Genomic DNA, 17181 nt, shown 5'->3' with positions numbered 1-17181 from the left:
TCAAGAAAGGTTAGTACACCGTGGCTGCACGCATGGTCAAGAAAGGTTAGTACACCGTGGCTGCACGCATGGTCAAGAAAGGTTAGTACACTGTGGCTGCACGCATGGTCAAGAAAGGTTAGTACACTGTGGCTGCACGCATGGTCAAGAAAGGTTAGTACACCGTGGCTGCACGCATGGTCAAGAAAGGTTAGTACACCGTGGCTGCACGCATGGTCAAGAAAGGTTAGTACACAGTGGCTGCACGCATGGTCAAGAAAGGTTAGTACACTGTGGCTGCACGCATGGTCAAGAAAGGTTAGTACACTGTGGCTGCACGCATGGTCAAGAAAGGTTAGTACACTGTGGCTGCACGCATGGTCAAGAAAGGTTAGTACACTGTGGCTGCACGCATGGTCAAGAAAGGTTAGTACACTGTGGCTGCACGCATGGTCAAGAAAGGTTAGTACACTGTGGCTGCACGCATGGTCAAGAAAGGTTAGTACACTGTGGCTGCACGCATGGTCAAGAAAGGTTAGTACACTATGGCTGCACACATGGTCAAGAAAGGTTAGTACACTATGGCTGCACACATGGTCAAGAAAGGTTAGTACACTGTGAATGCATGCATGGTCAAGAAAGGTTAGTACACTATGGCTGCACACATGGTCAAGAAAGGTTAGTACACTGTGAATGCATGCATGGTCAAGAAAGGTTAGTACACTGTGAATGCATGCATGGTCAAGAAAGGTTAGTACACTGTGGCTGCACGCATGGTCAAGAAAGGTTAGTACACTATGGCTGCACACATGGTCAAGAAAGGTTAGTACACTGTGAATGCATGCATGGTCAAGAAAGGTTAGTACACTGTGGCTGCACGCATGGTCAAGAAAGGTTAGTACACTATGGCTGCACACATGGTCAAGAAAGGTTAGTACACTGTGGCTGCACGCATGGTCAAGAAAGGTTAGTACACTGTGGCTGCATGCATGGTCAAGAAAGGTTAGTACACTGTGGCTGCATGCATGGTCAAGAAAGGTTAGTACACTGTGGCTGCATGCATGGTCAAGAAAGGTTAGTACACTGTGAATGCATGCATGGTCAAGAAAGGTTAGTACACTGTGGCTGCATGCATGGTCAAGAAAGGTTAGTACACTGTGAATGCATGCATGGTCAAGAAAGGTCAGAGCATGGCCCACTGATGGTCAGCTGTTTGTGCACACAAAATATGTTCTGGAGGCAAGTCGAAGTTCGTAAACCAAAGTCTACACACCTTTGTCGGTGATTGGACAACAGTAGGGATTCTTCAATTAAGTGTAGGTTGTCATTGTCAACGATAGACGACTCGTTTTCATGTAATTTTTTTCACTTGAGAAATGCTCCACCAAACGCTAATAGCGTTTCAATCGGTGACGTCACTCGCTTTGAGACCTTGAAGTAGTGGTTCCCCTTGCTCTTCAAGGTCCGCGGCATTTGTGGAGCGATGGGTAACGATGCTTCGTGGGTGACTGTTGATGTGTGCAGAGGGTCCCTGATTCGAGCCCGGGTAGGGGCGAGGGGACGGACTAAAGTTATACTGTTACACGAGCACACCTGTTTGTTTTGCCTAGTGGAGTTCGGCTAGGAGCCAGCCAAACCAAAGCATGTACAAGTCCACTGAGGCTACCCAACTACATCAATTTAAAAAAATGATAATATCAATATCAAAACTATTAATTTCACGGGGAATTAATAGGCAGGATGGCAGATATATAAACACCATACATAACAACGTATGAGATGATCACAACAACTACACACCAATAGATATTAAATGAGACGTTTTCTTTTAGAAAACCAAATCTCTATTTTTGATGTAAATGGCATGTTCTAGAAGGGTTCAGACACCTTTTTTCCCACTTTTCTCATCCTCGTTGTGCAGTATGGGGCCACTGAAAAAACATGATCAAAGGCTCCAAAAACATGACTTTTAGAAATGGCAAATCTCTCAGTATAGTGATGCAGATCTTTAAATGTTGTACACATGAAATTGTGCCATTTCTAACTTTCTATTCAATTTTGTTGAAACTCGAGTGATACCTCTCTGTCCATTCTACAGGTAACTGCCAAAATAAAGGAAAACTTGAGAAAATGAGGGATTCAAAGAATATTGAAAGCAGGTGCTTCCACACAGGAAGTTCCAGACATTTGTACAATATATGCCAAGGTGCATTGAAACTGTTCTGGTGGCTCGTGGTGCCCCAAAGCCCTATTAAGACACTTTATGTTTGTGTTTCCTTTATTTTGGCAGTTACCTGTAGCAGCAGGCTACACGGAGAATGGCACAGCTGGATAGCGGAAACTGCTCGAGTCGCACAAAAGTAGTGAATATAACGTTGCGGAGAAAGTTCAGAATGACACAGCTTCATTTGTACAACATCTAAAGGCCTGCATCACTATGCTGAGAGCTTTGCTGTTTCTAAAAAGATGTATAGGGTGTTTTTTTGTGTTTTTTCAGGGCCCGCATATTGCACAACAAGGATGAGAAAGTGATTCGCTGTTTGGAGTAAGTTTATAAAAGCAAGTGAAATCACAAGAAAGATTTCTGGACCCTAGAGGATAGTATGATTTTCTTTCATCTCAGAGTGTGTGTGTGGTTGTGTTTGCAGGTCTGGCAGCCTCCTCAGCCATCAGCCCCATCCTGTCTCCTGTCTCCACCAAACTCAAGAGCAACGTGCCTGTCATCAAAGCGCAGGAGGGTCAGTCATACACTTAATGACAGATGCAATGTAGGATTGCAGAATTCCAATTACTTTCCCCAAATTGTTCTGAAGTTCTGGTCGGAGGATACATGGATTTCCTGCTTATTTCCTCCTGATTCAAGGAATCTTCCAACCGAGATTTGGAGAACGTTACCAGAATTGTTTAACCCTAATCACAATCCTATGAAAACATACAGTCACAACATGACCATACGATATCTGTCAGGAATATTTGTAACTCTGTTGTCTGATCTGATGTTTTATCCACCAGAAATTGAAGCCAGACCAGAAATGAACTTGGAGTCAGATAAAAAGCTGGATAAATTGGAGACATTTTTGGGACGTCTGAACAGTAAAGGTTGGTGCTAATAGTATCAGTTGCCTCTACCCATGCCATCGAATGCTTTTCAATGGCGTAACTGGCTAAAGATGTTTCAAGGGTGTGGGCTTGTGAAGAAGGAAGCTATTCTGTTAATTAAGCATCGTAAAGTCTGTTACAGTAGTCATTTACAGTAGTGATTGGACTTTTACTGTGTTTCCCCCTAGTGGCAGGTCTTCAGGAGACCACTCTGACCGTGACAGAGAGGGAGCAGATGGGCTGCTCTGGCTTGGACAAGGCTCACTTTACTGTGTTTCCCCCTAGTGGCAGGTCTTCAGGAGACCACTCTGACCGTGACAGAGAAGGCTGTGAAGGAGGTGATGAGGATGGACGATGAGATCTTCTCCAAGTTCTACCGTCACGTGGCTGACTTCCCACGCATGCCCAGCAGGATCGAGATCGACGAGGACTTTGATGCCATCTTCGGCACTCAGGTGCCCAAGTAAGCAAATAATTTACCAAATAATGATGTCTTTGCTCTAGGATTGCAACATTCTGTTAACTTTCCCAAACATTTTTCAGAAATCCTGGTTGGAATATTCCTGGAATCAGGAGGAATTCTGGAGTTACAGGATTTCTGCAAGCCTACTTTGGTTGGAGCAGACATGTGGCATTGGGTGTAGCTCCATTGCATGGAGTTTCACTACATCTACATGTCCTCTCTGCCCCTCTTCCTGTCCCTTTCTCCCTCGCCCCCTCTCTTCCTGACCTCTGTCCCTCCCTATGCAGGTTGACCTCAGCCATAGCGCAGCACAAACGAGCAGTGAGACCGTCTAGGAACGTCCAGTCGTCTAAGAACCCTCTGAAGATGCTGGCGGCCAGGGAGGACATCAGACACGAGTACACTGAGCAGAGACTCAACATCGGCCTCATAGAGAGCAAGAGGATCAAGGATGAGAAGAGTGAGTGTGAGTGTGAGTGTGTGTGTGTGTGTGTTTCACACAGAGTGTCTAGCCCTCACACGCTCCTTGTCCTGTGAGTTGTAGTGAATAAGACTTCGGAGTACTCGGACGCGGCCCTAGCTGGACTGGCCAGTAAGGAGAACTTCAGCAATGTGAGTCTGAGGAGCGTCAACATCTCAGAGCAGATGTCCAACAACAGCGCTGTGCCGTACAAGAACGTCATGCTGATGCAGGTCAAAGGTGAGATGCCTACTGCGTTACTGAGCTTTATTCATTAGTGCACATTGCTTCAAAATGTAGATACAGTAACTCCCTGTTGCTGTCAGTTTTCTTTAGTTTCATTCCTAATGAATATGACCTAGATGTGTCTTTAGTATCTTTCCCATTCATTTTGGGATTGAGGCATATAGCTTGATCCACAGTACAGATGGCATGGGATATACTCTCATCGCATCCTACATTATAACGTCTTAAAACGTCTGACAAACTTTGGTTTTGAGGTGAGCTGTATCAATTCAAGACCAGCATTTATTTTGACATTGACCAATGTCATAGGAAAATATGAACAGGACAGAGAATATTCCACAGCCAGGTAGTTTCTGAATGAAGACAGGTGAGGACAGGTAAAGAGAACAAATGAAGTTATTCCTGGAGAACTCTGCGTCATTGAAGTAGGATGTTGCACCCAAACGGAACTCTATTCCCTTCATAGTTCAGGTCTTTTTACCATGGCCTATATGGCTCTGGTCAAAAGTAGTGCACTTTTAGGAAATAGGATGCCATTTGAGACGCAGACAGGGTCCTGTGTTGTCTGCTAACCTCTGTGTGTATGTGTGTGTGTGTGTGTGTGTGTGTGTGTTCAACCTGCTAGAGAGCACAAGATATTAGGGCCAGTCATGCAAAGGGGAAAGATAAGGAGGAAATGGATTAGAGTTGGAAAGAGAGGGTCATGTTGGGATAGTTAAACATGTGGTTGCACACACACTCTCACACCAAATCAAGAATGTGATTTCCTGTGCAGATGTGACCGTGTCCACTTTCTAGACTAAAATAATCAATCCCAGAATAGCAGAGTTGCTCGGATCATGACAGAGAAAGAATTGTATCCTGAGCCTCAGGTTGGTTTAAAAAATGTTACCCTATTCCCTATATACTGTAGTGCACTACTTTTGATCAGAGCCCTATGGGCCCTTATTCCCTTGAAGCTTTTGTCAGGGAATATGGTGCCATGTAGTGCACTACTGTATATTGGGAATAGGGTGCCATTTCAGACACAATCTCACACTTTCTCTTATCTACCCAGGCCGCCGTCACGTCCAGACCAGACTAGTGGAGCCCAGAGCCTCGACCCTGAACAGTGGCGACTGCTTCCTCCTGGTTACTCCTCAACACTGCTTTGTTTGGATGGGAGAGTTTGCTAATGTCATCGAGAAAGCCAAAGTGAGTCCCTGTTTCCTGACTATGCTTATGTCTGTGTGTCTGTATGTCTGTGTGTTTGTGTGTCTGTGTGTTTGTGTGTGTGGGCATGACTGTGTGAGATGAGCGAGAAAGCCAAAGTGAGTCCCTGTTTCCTGACTATGCGTATATCTGTGTGTCTGTATGTCTGTGTGTTTGTGTGTGTGGGCATGACTGTGTGAGATGGGCGAGAAAGCCAAAGTGAGTCCTCGTCTCTCCAACTGTGTCAGTGTTGAAATACGACTTCCAGGATTAGGGAAATGTCTTGTGTGTTAATCCCAGTCCTCTAGGGTTGGGTTAGCTATAATTTGTGATTTAAAAGCTTGGGGGTTATTTTAGGGTGCAGGCCAATGTGGATGGCCTTTAATGTCTCCCACACAGGCAACAGCTGGTGATGTGTTGTCGTGTTTTCTGTTGAAGTAGACATATGTTCTGTGATATCCTATTGGCCCTGGTCAAAAGTAGTGCAGTTCAATGGAAATAGGGTCCCCTTTGGGATTCAGCCACAGACACACCATTCATTTGTGCTGTTCTCTCATTGTAGAAGCGAGAGCTGCCCCATCTGTTCCTACAGCAGCTCCCATTCCCCATGGAAAGTGTCCTGTTTGTGTATAGTAGACAGTTTCAAACACACAGTGACTTTAGCTTGATTCCCCTAGGCTACATAGTTTTTTTCAACCCTGATATTTATTATACTAGCTACAGTATTTTGAACTGATATCAACTTGGGTGTCATTAGGCAGACATCGAACTACAGTGCGCCCACAGTTAGAGCATGGAGACCCTTGATCTCTCAAGATGAACAATGCCTCATCATTATAACATAAAATACTACTCGTAGGACAAAACTAGCAGGCTCTGACACTGGCCTTTGCAAGTAAATCTAATGCTGACCTAAGCCCCTTTCAGGGCTGACAGGACTGGTATTGTATTGTATGTACAGTATTGACATGTACAGTGTATGTATTTCCATTAGTGACATTTTCTCTGTTGTTGTGTGTATCTCTCTCGTACTGTAGGCTTCTGAGCTGGCATTGTTCATCCAGACTAAGAAGGATCTGGGCTGCAGAGCGAGCCAGATCCAGACCATCGAGGAGGGGGTCAACCCCCAGAGCCCTGCGGCCACAGAGTTCTGGAAGATCCTGAGAGGAGAGCAAACCTACCAGTGTAAGCAACAGCAACCCGAGGCCATGGCCGTGTCACAATTCTCCACCTCCAAAAATGTGTACTTGCACACTTTGATTTGAAAGCAGATGGAGTTTCTACCATTTGTTAAATCATGATGGGAAGTGTGCAAGTGCACACTTTGGGAAAGGGTGGAGAATTGGGTCCTAAGTTCATTGAAAAGATGTAGCTTACAAGTTATCAGAAGCCTTTATCTTGATATGTAATGTGTGTGTGTGTGTGTGTGTGTGTGTGTGTGTGTGTGTGTGTGTGTGTGTGTGTGTGTGTGTGTGTGTGTGTGTGTGTGTGTGTGTGTGTGTGTGTGTCCTCCTACAGCTGCCGGGCCACCGGAGGAGGATGAGCTGTTTGAGAGTGCCATAGTGGAGACAAACTGTATCTTCCGTCTGCTGGATGACAAGCTGGTTCCTGATGACGACCAATGGGGGAAGGTTCCTCACAGCACACTGCTGGAGTCCAAAGAGGTACGTGGTTGGACTGGTCAAGTAAGGCATGTGATATATCAGAAATGATGTAATCGAATGATCGTCAACCGAAAATATTGTCTGATAATTATAATATAGTGTATATGGGTTTTATACACATTTTCTGTATGAATAGCCTCTAAAATATATGTAAACTGACATGTTTTAATTTGAGTTTCCTTGGAAAGCTGTGAGTGCTCTTGTATGATACAACATCACTACTTGTCTAAGTCCTGTCATCAGCTGATTTCAGCCAGTGTGTGGATGTGGATTGACTGTATTGTTTTAATTAAGGGAATCCTTTCCTCGAAAACTGGCTGGCTAGCGAGATAACAAACATACAGTGCAGATAAATGATTCAACTTCATTATTTTAGACATTATCTTATCACAGCACTGGCAAACCATGGTTGACCAACGCCCTGACCAAAATGGCTGACCTTTATCCCATCATAAGAAGGTTAATGTCCATGTTAGTATTCTAATTCCTAAATCTATGGTCCCAGCCATGGAGATCCTATTAAATTAATTCCCAATTCTATGGTCCTAACTCTCTAAATATATGGCTCTGGTTTCCGTGTGTTGGACGTAGTTTATTAATTCCATTCCAGCCATTACAATGAGCCCGTCCTCCTATAGCTCCTCCCACCAGCCTCCTCTGCTATCAATGAACTTCATATTATTGCAACAAAATGTTTACCGGAATGGCCATAATTGTGCCCTAGCTATTGCTCTGTGCCCATTCCGATGCCACACTGGCACACTGTTGTTTTTGTGCCCCACTGCAGGTGTTGGTGTTTGACTTTGGCAGTGAGGTGTATGTGTGGCACGGTAAGGAGGTGACTCTGGCCCAGAGGAAAGTAGCCTTCCAGCTGGCTAAACACCTGTGGAATGGAACCTTTGACTACACCTGCTGTGACATCAACCCTCTAGACCCTGGAGGATGCAATACACTCATACCCAGGCAGGCAACCAATACACAAACGCGCAGGCTCTCTCTCTCTCTCACACACACACAACTCAAATCATCACCTCAGGGACTGTTTGTCCTAGATTTTTTTTAGTATAGGCTAAAGCCCAAATGAGGACCCAGCCGAGAAGAGATCAACATCCGACGAGCTTCTCCTTCACGTCTCTATGGATGAAAATGACAATTTTTTACAAACTCTCTTGTTCTGTGCGTGCATGCGTGTGTGTGTGTCTACAGGAAGGGCCAGGGGCGTCCTGACTGGGCCATATTCGGCAGGCTGACCGAGCACAATGAGACTACCCTGTTCAAAGAGAAGTTCCTGGACTGGGCAGACACTAAGAAACCACAACCAAAGAACACCAATGAGCAAGTCAGTGAGCAGAAGGTATATCCTCCTGACTCTCTCCTTCTCTCTCTCATTCCTGATCTTTCTCTTTCTCGCTCCCTTTGTCTCTCTTTCTCTCTCTCTCTCTTTCGCTCTGTCTACCCTTCTTTCTCTCTGCCTTCTCGCTCTCCACCCCTTTCATACTTCTTTCGCTATCTGTTTTCATCAGACCCCATGTGCCAAGAGTTTTCTGAATGACACTCTCTCTCTCTCTCTCTCTCTCTCTCTCTCTCTCTCTCTACACCCCTTCCTATCTCCCTCTTTCTTTCTCTCTCAGGAGACGCCGGGGCGGGAGTGCAGGCCGTATGATGCAGCATTGATGCTGCCTGTACTCCAGACAGCAGTCAGCACTGTGCTGGATGGGATGAACGTGGGCCGAGGCCACGGCTCTATAGAAGGAGAGGACAGGATGAGGACTCTAGAGATCAGCACGGTGTCGGTGGATGTCTGGCACATCCTGGAGTTTGACTACAGGTCAGTTTTCCCCAAAAATCAATGAACTTGATTTGACATATTTTAAATTACGTATAGAGCTACCTCAGCCATTAGAGTACAACAATACATACATTAAAATGATCTAGGATTAAAAGCACAATAAAGTCTATCACAATTTCTATTGTTGTCCTTACTATTTAAAGTGCAATGCACAGTGGGAAAATGCTATATAAATCAAATCGATATTCTTCTCATTTCAGCCGGCTACCCAAGCAGAGTATAGGCCAGTTCCATGAGGGGGACGCGTACGTTGTGAAGTGGAAGTACATGGTGAGCGCAGCAGTTGGGAGGAGGCAGAACCCGGAGCTGAGGAGCGCGGGCCCTGGCAAAGAAAAGTGCTGCTACTTCTTCTGGCAGGGACGGAACTCCACCGTGAGCGAGAAAGGAACGTCGGCACTGATGACAGTGGAGCTGGATGAGGAGAGAGGGGCACAGGTACTGTCAACCTGTAAATACTCAGGCTGCATCTCAAATGGCACCCTATTCCCTATATACTGCACTCCTTTTAAACTAAGTCCCCATACCAGACCAGAGAGCACTATATAGAAAATACACTTTTGTAGTGCGCTATATAGGGAAAAGGGTGTCATTTTGGATGGAGCCTAAATCCATGCATACATGTATCTACTGTCACTGATCTGAGAGCAGCCCTAGATGCATATGACCTGGGTGAGCGTTGTCCCTCTGTCTCTCCCCCAACAGGTCCAGGTACAGCAGGGGAAGGAGCTCCCTTGTTTCCTCCAGTGTTTCAACGGGGGGATGATCATACACTGTGGGAAGAGAGAGGAGGAAGAGGAGAACACACAGAGTAGGGATCTCTTCTGGTTAGCAGTATGACATAGTCATAGTCCTCAGACGAGTTGGTTAAGCAGTTAGATGCAGCTCTACTGTATTAGTAGGAGCGCTGTGGTGTAAATGGAGTTACACAATTCCAAGAACTTTCCCCAAATTCCCAGGTCTCCCAGAAATCCTGGTTGGAAAGTTACAGGAATTGTGCAACCATATTTGTGGATGTGTGCCATGTTAGAGGGGCTTCTGACTGTGTACCTGTGTGTCTGTGATCAGGAGCAGTAGTACCGGTGTATGTATCATACTGACCGTGTGTGTCCGTCTGTTACCAGCTGATTGGCGTCTGTACTGCGTGCGAGGGGATGTCCCTGTAGAGGGCCACCTCCTGGAGGTAGTGTGTCACTGCAGCAGCCTGCGCTCCAGGAGCTCCATGATCCTCCTGAATGTCAACAAGGCCCTCATTTACCTGTGGCACGGCTGCAAGGCCCAGCAACGCACTCGCCTGGTGGGCCTCACCACCGCACAGAGGGTCAAAGAACAGTGAGTCTCCGCCTCAAATGGCACCATATTGCCAAAATAGTGCACTACTTTTGCCCAGGTCCTATTCTTTTTCTTGATAATTTACTATGCCAAGTAGTTGACCAGGAAAAACTCTTGTCCCTGGTCATGAAATGCATAATGAAATGTGTAATATGGGATGCTTGCGTCCGAAATGGCACCCTATGCCCAATATAGTGTACTACTTTTGACAAGGGCCCATAGGGCACTTATATGGGGAATAGAGTGCAATTTGGGGGACAACCTGTATATTGTATGTGGAGGATATGAACCGCGTGTTGTCTGTTAGATGTCCATTGGAGGCGGGGCTCCATAGCAGCAGTAAGGTGACCATCACCGAGTGTGACGAGGGATCAGAGCCCACTGGATTCTGGGATGCGGTCGGTAGGAAAGACAGGAAGGCCTACGACTGTATGTTGCAAGGTACAGTATAGTACTGTTACACACACACACACACACACACACACACACACACACACACACACACACACAATTGCAGTGAAATTCCTCATTCACAAGAGCGCTCCAGTTATTCATCATACTTCTGACTTACTCTTATTATTTGTTTGTTTCAGATCCGGGTAAATTTAACTTCACCCCTCGGCTGTTCCAGCTGAGCAGTTCTTCAGGGGAGTTTGTAGCCACAGAGTTCTACCACCCCTCCAGAGTTCCAGACTTGGTCAGCTCTCTGCCCTTCCTTCAGGAGGACCTGTACCAAGCCTCCCAGCCTGGTGAGTCCTAAAATACAATACAGTACCATACAACACAACACAAATACTGTATATCAGCCTTGGAAGGGGATTAGGTCTGTTTAAGGTTGATTTACTTGCAATCAAATGTCAGAGCCTGTTCGTTTGATTGTTCCCACCAGTAGTACCGTAAAGTTAGGTCCACATTCATCTTGAGGAATCAACCGTCCCTCTGCTCTCACTGTGGCCTTACTATTGGAAATAGCTGATCTAAAATGACTTTCTCTTGCTGTAGCGTTGTTCCTGGTGGATAACTTCCATGAGGTGTACCTGTGGCAGGGCTGGTGGCCCCGGGACAGCGAGAGCCCCGGCTCCGCCAGGATACGATGGGACATGGACAGGAAGTGCGCCATGGAAACGGTGCTGCGGTACTGCAGAGGTAGAATGTGATGATGTCATCTGTTTGACATCAGTGTGATATTACACTTTAAATATGATGTCATCTCTGACCTCTGGTATCTCTTGGTTAAATTTAAAGAAGGGCATACATGGTGTTTATCTTTCAAGACCAGTGAGTTTCGTTGTACTGTTAACGTGCAAAGCTTTTCACTAAGGGCATGTCTCTCTAGTTACCGAAGTGTGTCCCAAATTGCATCCCATTCCGTAAATAGTGCCCTAGTTTTGATGTCCTCTGGGCTATGGTCAAAAGTAGTACACTATATAGGGAATAGGGTGCCATTGGGGCCGCATCCTAAATGGGTTGACTTCCACCTATAGAGAAGAATGAGAAGAAGCCTCAGAAGTCGTACCTGATCCATGCTGGTCTGGAGCCTCTCACATTTACCAACATGTTTCCCAGCTGGGAGCACAGAGAGGACATCGCAGAGATCACTGAGAGGGTGGGTTATACGCCACACACAGTGACCTGACAGCCCCCTTGTACATTACACACACATACTCTGGCCATACACACACAAACACACACACATGTGCAGTGCTCTTATGTCCTTTTTCTTGGGACCATAACAGTGTGTGTGCGTGTGTGTGTGTGTGTGTGTGTCAGGAGGCGGAGGTGTGTAACCAGATCATCCTGGTGGAAGATGTGCTGGCCAGGCTGTGCCAGAACACCTATCCCCTGGCTGAGCTGCTGGCACGTCCCCTACCTGGGGGCGTCGACCCCCTCCGCCTGGAGATCTACCTATCAGACCAGGACTTTGAAGTGAGTTTAAGTTCAATGTTTTTTATTTATCTAACTGCAAACCCTCTCTGAAATAGTTGATTTTAACAGATTAAAGGAGTCCAGCTGCAGTTTGTATTAAATACACAATGTGGTGAGACCACCCCTCTCACCATTCAGCACCAACACCCTGTGAGAAAAGTAAGACTAAATGGGCTGGTTTCCCAGACAAAGGTGTAGGCCTAGTCCCAGACTAAAAAAACTCATCTTAATTGAGAAAGCTTTTTGTCCAGGACTAGGCTAAATCTTTGTCTGGGAAATATTTCTAAACGTTGTTTTGTTGAAATCAATGCATTGTAGTCATGTTGATATCTGATGCATGCAGTATGTCCATGTTAAACATAAACCAGAGTGTGTGTGTGTGTGTGTGTGTGCGTGCGTTCGTGTGAGGTGTGTGTGATCCCCGCTGTGTGATGGATGAAAAGCAGAACATGTGAGAAGCAGCACCTTGCTTCCTAGCTGCGGCTTGGAATAAGAGCTGTATCTGTCACACTGTGTCCTGTACATGTACTGATAGTGACAGCGTATGCATCCCAAATAGCACCCTATTCCCTTTACGGTGCACTACTTTTGACAGAGCCCTGGCCTAAAGTAGTGCACCATATAGGGAATAGGATGCCATTGGCGATGGAGAGAGAGACAGACTGGCCCAGTCAGGTCACCCTCCATTTCACACATTACCTCAATCTGGGTGCACTCCTCTTCCTCCCACCATTCAACAAGAGAGAGGCCCTCTCCGTTTGTGTTTATCTCTATTTACAGAATTCAACACACACACACACACACACACAAACACACACTGGAGGAGGACAGAGTGGTTGCAGTGTCGGAGCTCACTCTGTGTACTCAGGAAATCTCCTTGGGCGTCAACTCCCCTCCTCAAATAGTGTGACCATGGTTACAATGAGGACAGAGGGCCCGGAGAGATGCTTGGTCTTTGGTCTGTAGCATGCCAATGACACAGATACCAAGCATTTCAGAGTGGTGATCTAGGATCAGTTTAGCCTTTTAGATGACAATGAATAAGATTACATGGACAGAGATCCTAGATCAGCACTCCTACCCTGAGATGGTTGATACCTACTGATGTAATTTGTGATTATCTTACCGTCATTACTTTCATGTCTAATAGCGCTGTAATAAACTCTTAGTCCAGGCTAACTTCTCCTTTCACCTTTCAGGCTGGGTTCTAGGGGATTCAGGTAAGGTGAGTTATTTATGACGCAGACTATGATGAATGAGCACTGGTGATTATACTTGTCTTCAAGCACACGGCATCTTCACTCACTGTAATAACCTCTGACCACGCTTGTTCACTCTTCTTTTCCCTCTTCCTCTGGGCTGTCCTGCTTGCCTTCTCCACCTGCACCCCTCCACTCCACCGGTCTTTTCTTTCTTTCTCCACAGCAAGGTGGAGAACAGTGGATCACTTCACGTCTTTGTAGCATGGGCTCAGGCGGTTTACTACAGTATTGGGAAAAAAGGGTTCCAAAAGGGTTCTTCGGTTGTCCCCATAGGAGAACCCTTTTTGGTTCCAGATGGAACTCTTTTCGATTCCATGTAGAACCCTCTGTGGAAAGGGTTTTGCATGGAACCCAAAAGGGATCTAGCTGGAACTAAAAAGGGTTTTCCTGTGGGGACAGCCGAAGAACCCTTTTAGTAACTTCTAATAGATCCTTTTTTTCTAAGTGTGTACTTCTCTGTAAAACGTATTTGACTTTGAACTTTGCTGAGGGCAGAGCATGATAATCAATGATGTTTCATTATTTGACATTACATTGTTTTGAATTCAGCCAATGTGACTATATATTGACCACCCCGGGTGACGTATTGAGTTTCTTCCTCTCTCACTCAGTGTAATAATTGGAGCTGTTTCTTTCCCCAATGCAGAAAGCATTGGACATGAAGAGAGAGGAGTACGAAGGATTACCAGGGTGGAAGCAAGTGAACTTAAAGAAAGCCAAAGGACTGTTTTAGTGTAAAGCTAAGCTGATGAGGAGTGTGGAGAGAAATTAAATTCAGCAAGTCTTGGACGACAGTGGAAGTTAATAGAAATGCTGCTTTATTGTTATAACCAACGTGTTTTTGGCTCCTAGCCTTCATCAGGTTGGTTGTGGAGAGAGAGAGGACACAGAGACTGTTGACATGGAGGCCACCAAGCTGTCCCCCTCAGCACTTCCTTCCCAGTGGTGTGACTGAACCCCAGTAGTGGCTGGTGGTACTTTAAAATCAGTGGATGGGCTCATCATTTCAATTGAATGGAATCATTGGAAAGGTATCAAACTCATGGTTTCCAAGTGTTTGTTACAATTCCAGTCATTATTATGAGATATCCACCCCTCACCCGTTTCCTCTGCTGAACACACTCTCAGGGACAGCTTCTTTGAGTGGGTCACAGGGAGGGAGGGGGGCTGGGGTGGAGGATCTGCTGAGGTGTGCTAGCGTCATGTAGCATATTGTTTTTACCTTTCAGTTATGTAACTATGTAGGAAAATGAAAATTCTGCTAAGCACATTGTATGCGAGTGGCTTTATCAGGTACTGTACAACGCAGGACCTGCACTCACTCTCTCTTTCTCTCTCTGCTTCAAACTGTACTTACAAGTCTCCACTTATTATGACACCGCTCATGCCATATGAAGTGACGAGGAAATTCAGCAACTCTTCAAGGACAGTGGAAGTTGATAAAAAGGCTGGTTTATTGTTGAAATAAACCAACAGGTTTAAATTGGTTGGTAGCCTTCATCAGGGTTTAACAGATAAAAGAACAATGGAGGGCAGAGTTTCATACCATGGACATACACACTGATGTGGTCTCTGGGTGTGATGTTTTAACTGTTGTGTGTGTGTGTGTGTGTTTGTGAAGTATTTAGAAGAATTTGTATTTATGTAAAAAAAAAAAAAAAAATGTTAGAAGGACAATGTATTCAACTTGAAAGTACTGTGTAATATCTGTCAGTAGGAGTGGGTTTTTGTTTCTTGTCAAAAGGTGTAAACATGCCAAGTATGTACCTTTTTTGTTTTGCGTTCTCAAATATGGTACCTGCCTGGGGCTGTCATAATGACATCTAACCTTTACAGGTACCTGAGAAATGACAAACAGTTGTATTTTTAAAGGCATGGAATTCTTTGTGAAAAACACTTGGATGTTGAATGTATAGTGCCTTGCTTTTGTGTACAGTTTATATACAGAAATTCTAGTCTGCATTTCGAAGACTTTCTTTGTGATAAAATAAATAGTAAATAAACAACAAATCCCCAAATCCAAATAGATTGTTAGTTTGTATTCATTTGAGTGAATCTCAATTGTATTTTCTTGAATACACACATTCTCCCTCCTCGTCACTTTTTCCAAAATCCCATTTGAGTAGAAGATCTGTGGTTCCTCCGCTCTGACCTTCTCCTGAAAAGACATTGGAGGATGAGACGAAGAGAGGACGCAAGGAATCTAGGGGAGATTCTCAATTGGGGAAACAGTCTGTCCTCGACTCTTCCGTCGTCCTCTCCTCTGTGACCCGGAAACCGATGTGGTCGAGTGGTAGAGGAGAGTGTCAATTCGTTAGTAGTTGAACAGGAGAGTATGCTTCCCTCCTCTATTACCTAGTTCAGCAGAGGATGCACAAAATAATCCTACCAGGACCTAGCGCAGAAGTGAAGTAAAATCCACCACATCCCCTTTGTATCAGCTGTTGTTTTTTCTCAGAAGAGGAAAGCATGCACACATTTAAAAACATTTTTTTTTATATAAAATGTCTCGCACAACTAGCTAACACGTTACACTTTTATTTTGGGATTCCAACCCTGTAAACATAATTTGCCTGATGATATGCAAGAGTCTCATTTTTTTGTTTCCATGTTCCCTCTCCTCGCCACCTCTGGAGCAAAACCAACAGATTCTCCCTAGGAAATACAATTGAGATTCACTCTAAAACTTGCTTGACTTTGTAGCGGTTTGTCTTATGCCCAGCAGATGGTGCTCTTTGTCCTAACATCCCTTAAAGTCCCATGCAGTCTTTTTTTTAAATGATCTCTGTATGTCTAATAAATCCCTGTGTATGTTTATTTTATGAAAATAACTACAAATATATTTTTTATAATTTTTTTCCCTGAGCCTCCTTTTGCCATTGAAATAAATGCACAGCCTGATCGTGTGGGCATGTTGATAGAAATTGAAATATATTTACATACACAGCCCTGATTGGCGAATAAGATCGTCTAGTCTAGAGCCTACCCTGCTTACCCCTTCAAAGTAGGAGGATACATGTGCAAATAAAAGATGACTGGTCAGAATATTCAGATTGTGATGTCATGCTATGGGACAAAAACTCCAACACACCTGAACTGCCAAGTGTTTTTATTTTTTTCATCTCTTACACTAAAAGACCATTATTATCACTTTCACAATTTCAGAGTGTTATTTCGTCCTCGTAGTGTGGAAATATATATATTTTTTTACATGAAAATCACATTTTGACTGCACTGGCCTTTTAAGTGCTGAACCGTTTCCAGTTCTGTGTGTCATGTATACATTTGCCAAGCATATTAAGATTGTACGAGAGATAGTTGTTTTCTTAGTGACTGCTGTGTAGTGGTATGGAGAACTAGTTGTTGTGAATTGTACAAGTGTTAATTCATTATCTACCTAGCAACTAATATGCTGTATTTATGTTGGTTAATTGTTGGGAGAGAGCAGGAAATAGTTGAGTTGGTGCATGGCTGTAGACCCAGCTAACTATTAACGTTCCCACAACTTTAGTGATCGTTCCCTTAAGAGTCTCATTAGGTCTTTAACTAACGTTTTCTTTGGAATCTTCCTGTTATGTGCAAGGAATGTGGTTTAGGAAAATATTCCATCAACATCCCACCAAATATACACATTACATGGTTGCCATGTTCTAGACACGTTTAATGGGAACTTTGAAAAAATGTGTGTCCCAATACTATTACACCAGTGAAGG

General features: G+C 44.7%; 1 protein-coding gene across 2 annotated transcripts in view; it reads left to right on the top strand.

Annotated features, from left to right (window-relative positions):
• LOC109871470 (supervillin) overlaps positions 1–16515 on the top strand; it is a 59121-nt gene extending 42606 nt beyond the window's left edge. For both annotated transcript variants that reach the window (XM_031807314.1, XM_031807313.1), the window contains 20 exons: positions 2628–2717; positions 2992–3078; positions 3364–3541; positions 3829–4001; positions 4086–4241; positions 5305–5441; positions 6476–6623; positions 6957–7102; positions 7890–8065; positions 8309–8456; positions 8734–8930; positions 9152–9386; positions 9654–9759; positions 10073–10280; positions 10588–10721; positions 10874–11029; positions 11283–11426; positions 11765–11886; positions 12051–12206; positions 14115–16515. In XM_031807314.1, the coding sequence (XP_031663174.1) occupies positions 2628–2717; positions 2992–3078; positions 3364–3541; positions 3829–4001; positions 4086–4241; positions 5305–5441; positions 6476–6623; positions 6957–7102; positions 7890–8065; positions 8309–8456; positions 8734–8930; positions 9152–9386; positions 9654–9759; positions 10073–10280; positions 10588–10721; positions 10874–11029; positions 11283–11426; positions 11765–11886; positions 12051–12206; positions 14115–14201 (2984 nt within the window). In that variant the 3' untranslated portion in view covers positions 14202–16515. The remainder of the gene's footprint in view (positions 1–2627; positions 2718–2991; positions 3079–3363; positions 3542–3828; positions 4002–4085; positions 4242–5304; positions 5442–6475; positions 6624–6956; positions 7103–7889; positions 8066–8308; positions 8457–8733; positions 8931–9151; positions 9387–9653; positions 9760–10072; positions 10281–10587; positions 10722–10873; positions 11030–11282; positions 11427–11764; positions 11887–12050; positions 12207–14114) is intronic.
• The last annotated feature ends 666 nt before the right edge of the window (positions 16516–17181 follow it).

This window comes from Oncorhynchus kisutch, linkage group LG27 (genome assembly GCF_002021735.2).
Source record: "Oncorhynchus kisutch isolate 150728-3 linkage group LG27, Okis_V2, whole genome shotgun sequence".
NCBI classification, from domain to species: domain Eukaryota; kingdom Metazoa; phylum Chordata; class Actinopteri; order Salmoniformes; family Salmonidae; genus Oncorhynchus; species Oncorhynchus kisutch.
Note: the sequence above shows the minus strand (reverse complement) of the source record. Positions and strands in the feature narration are given on the sequence as shown.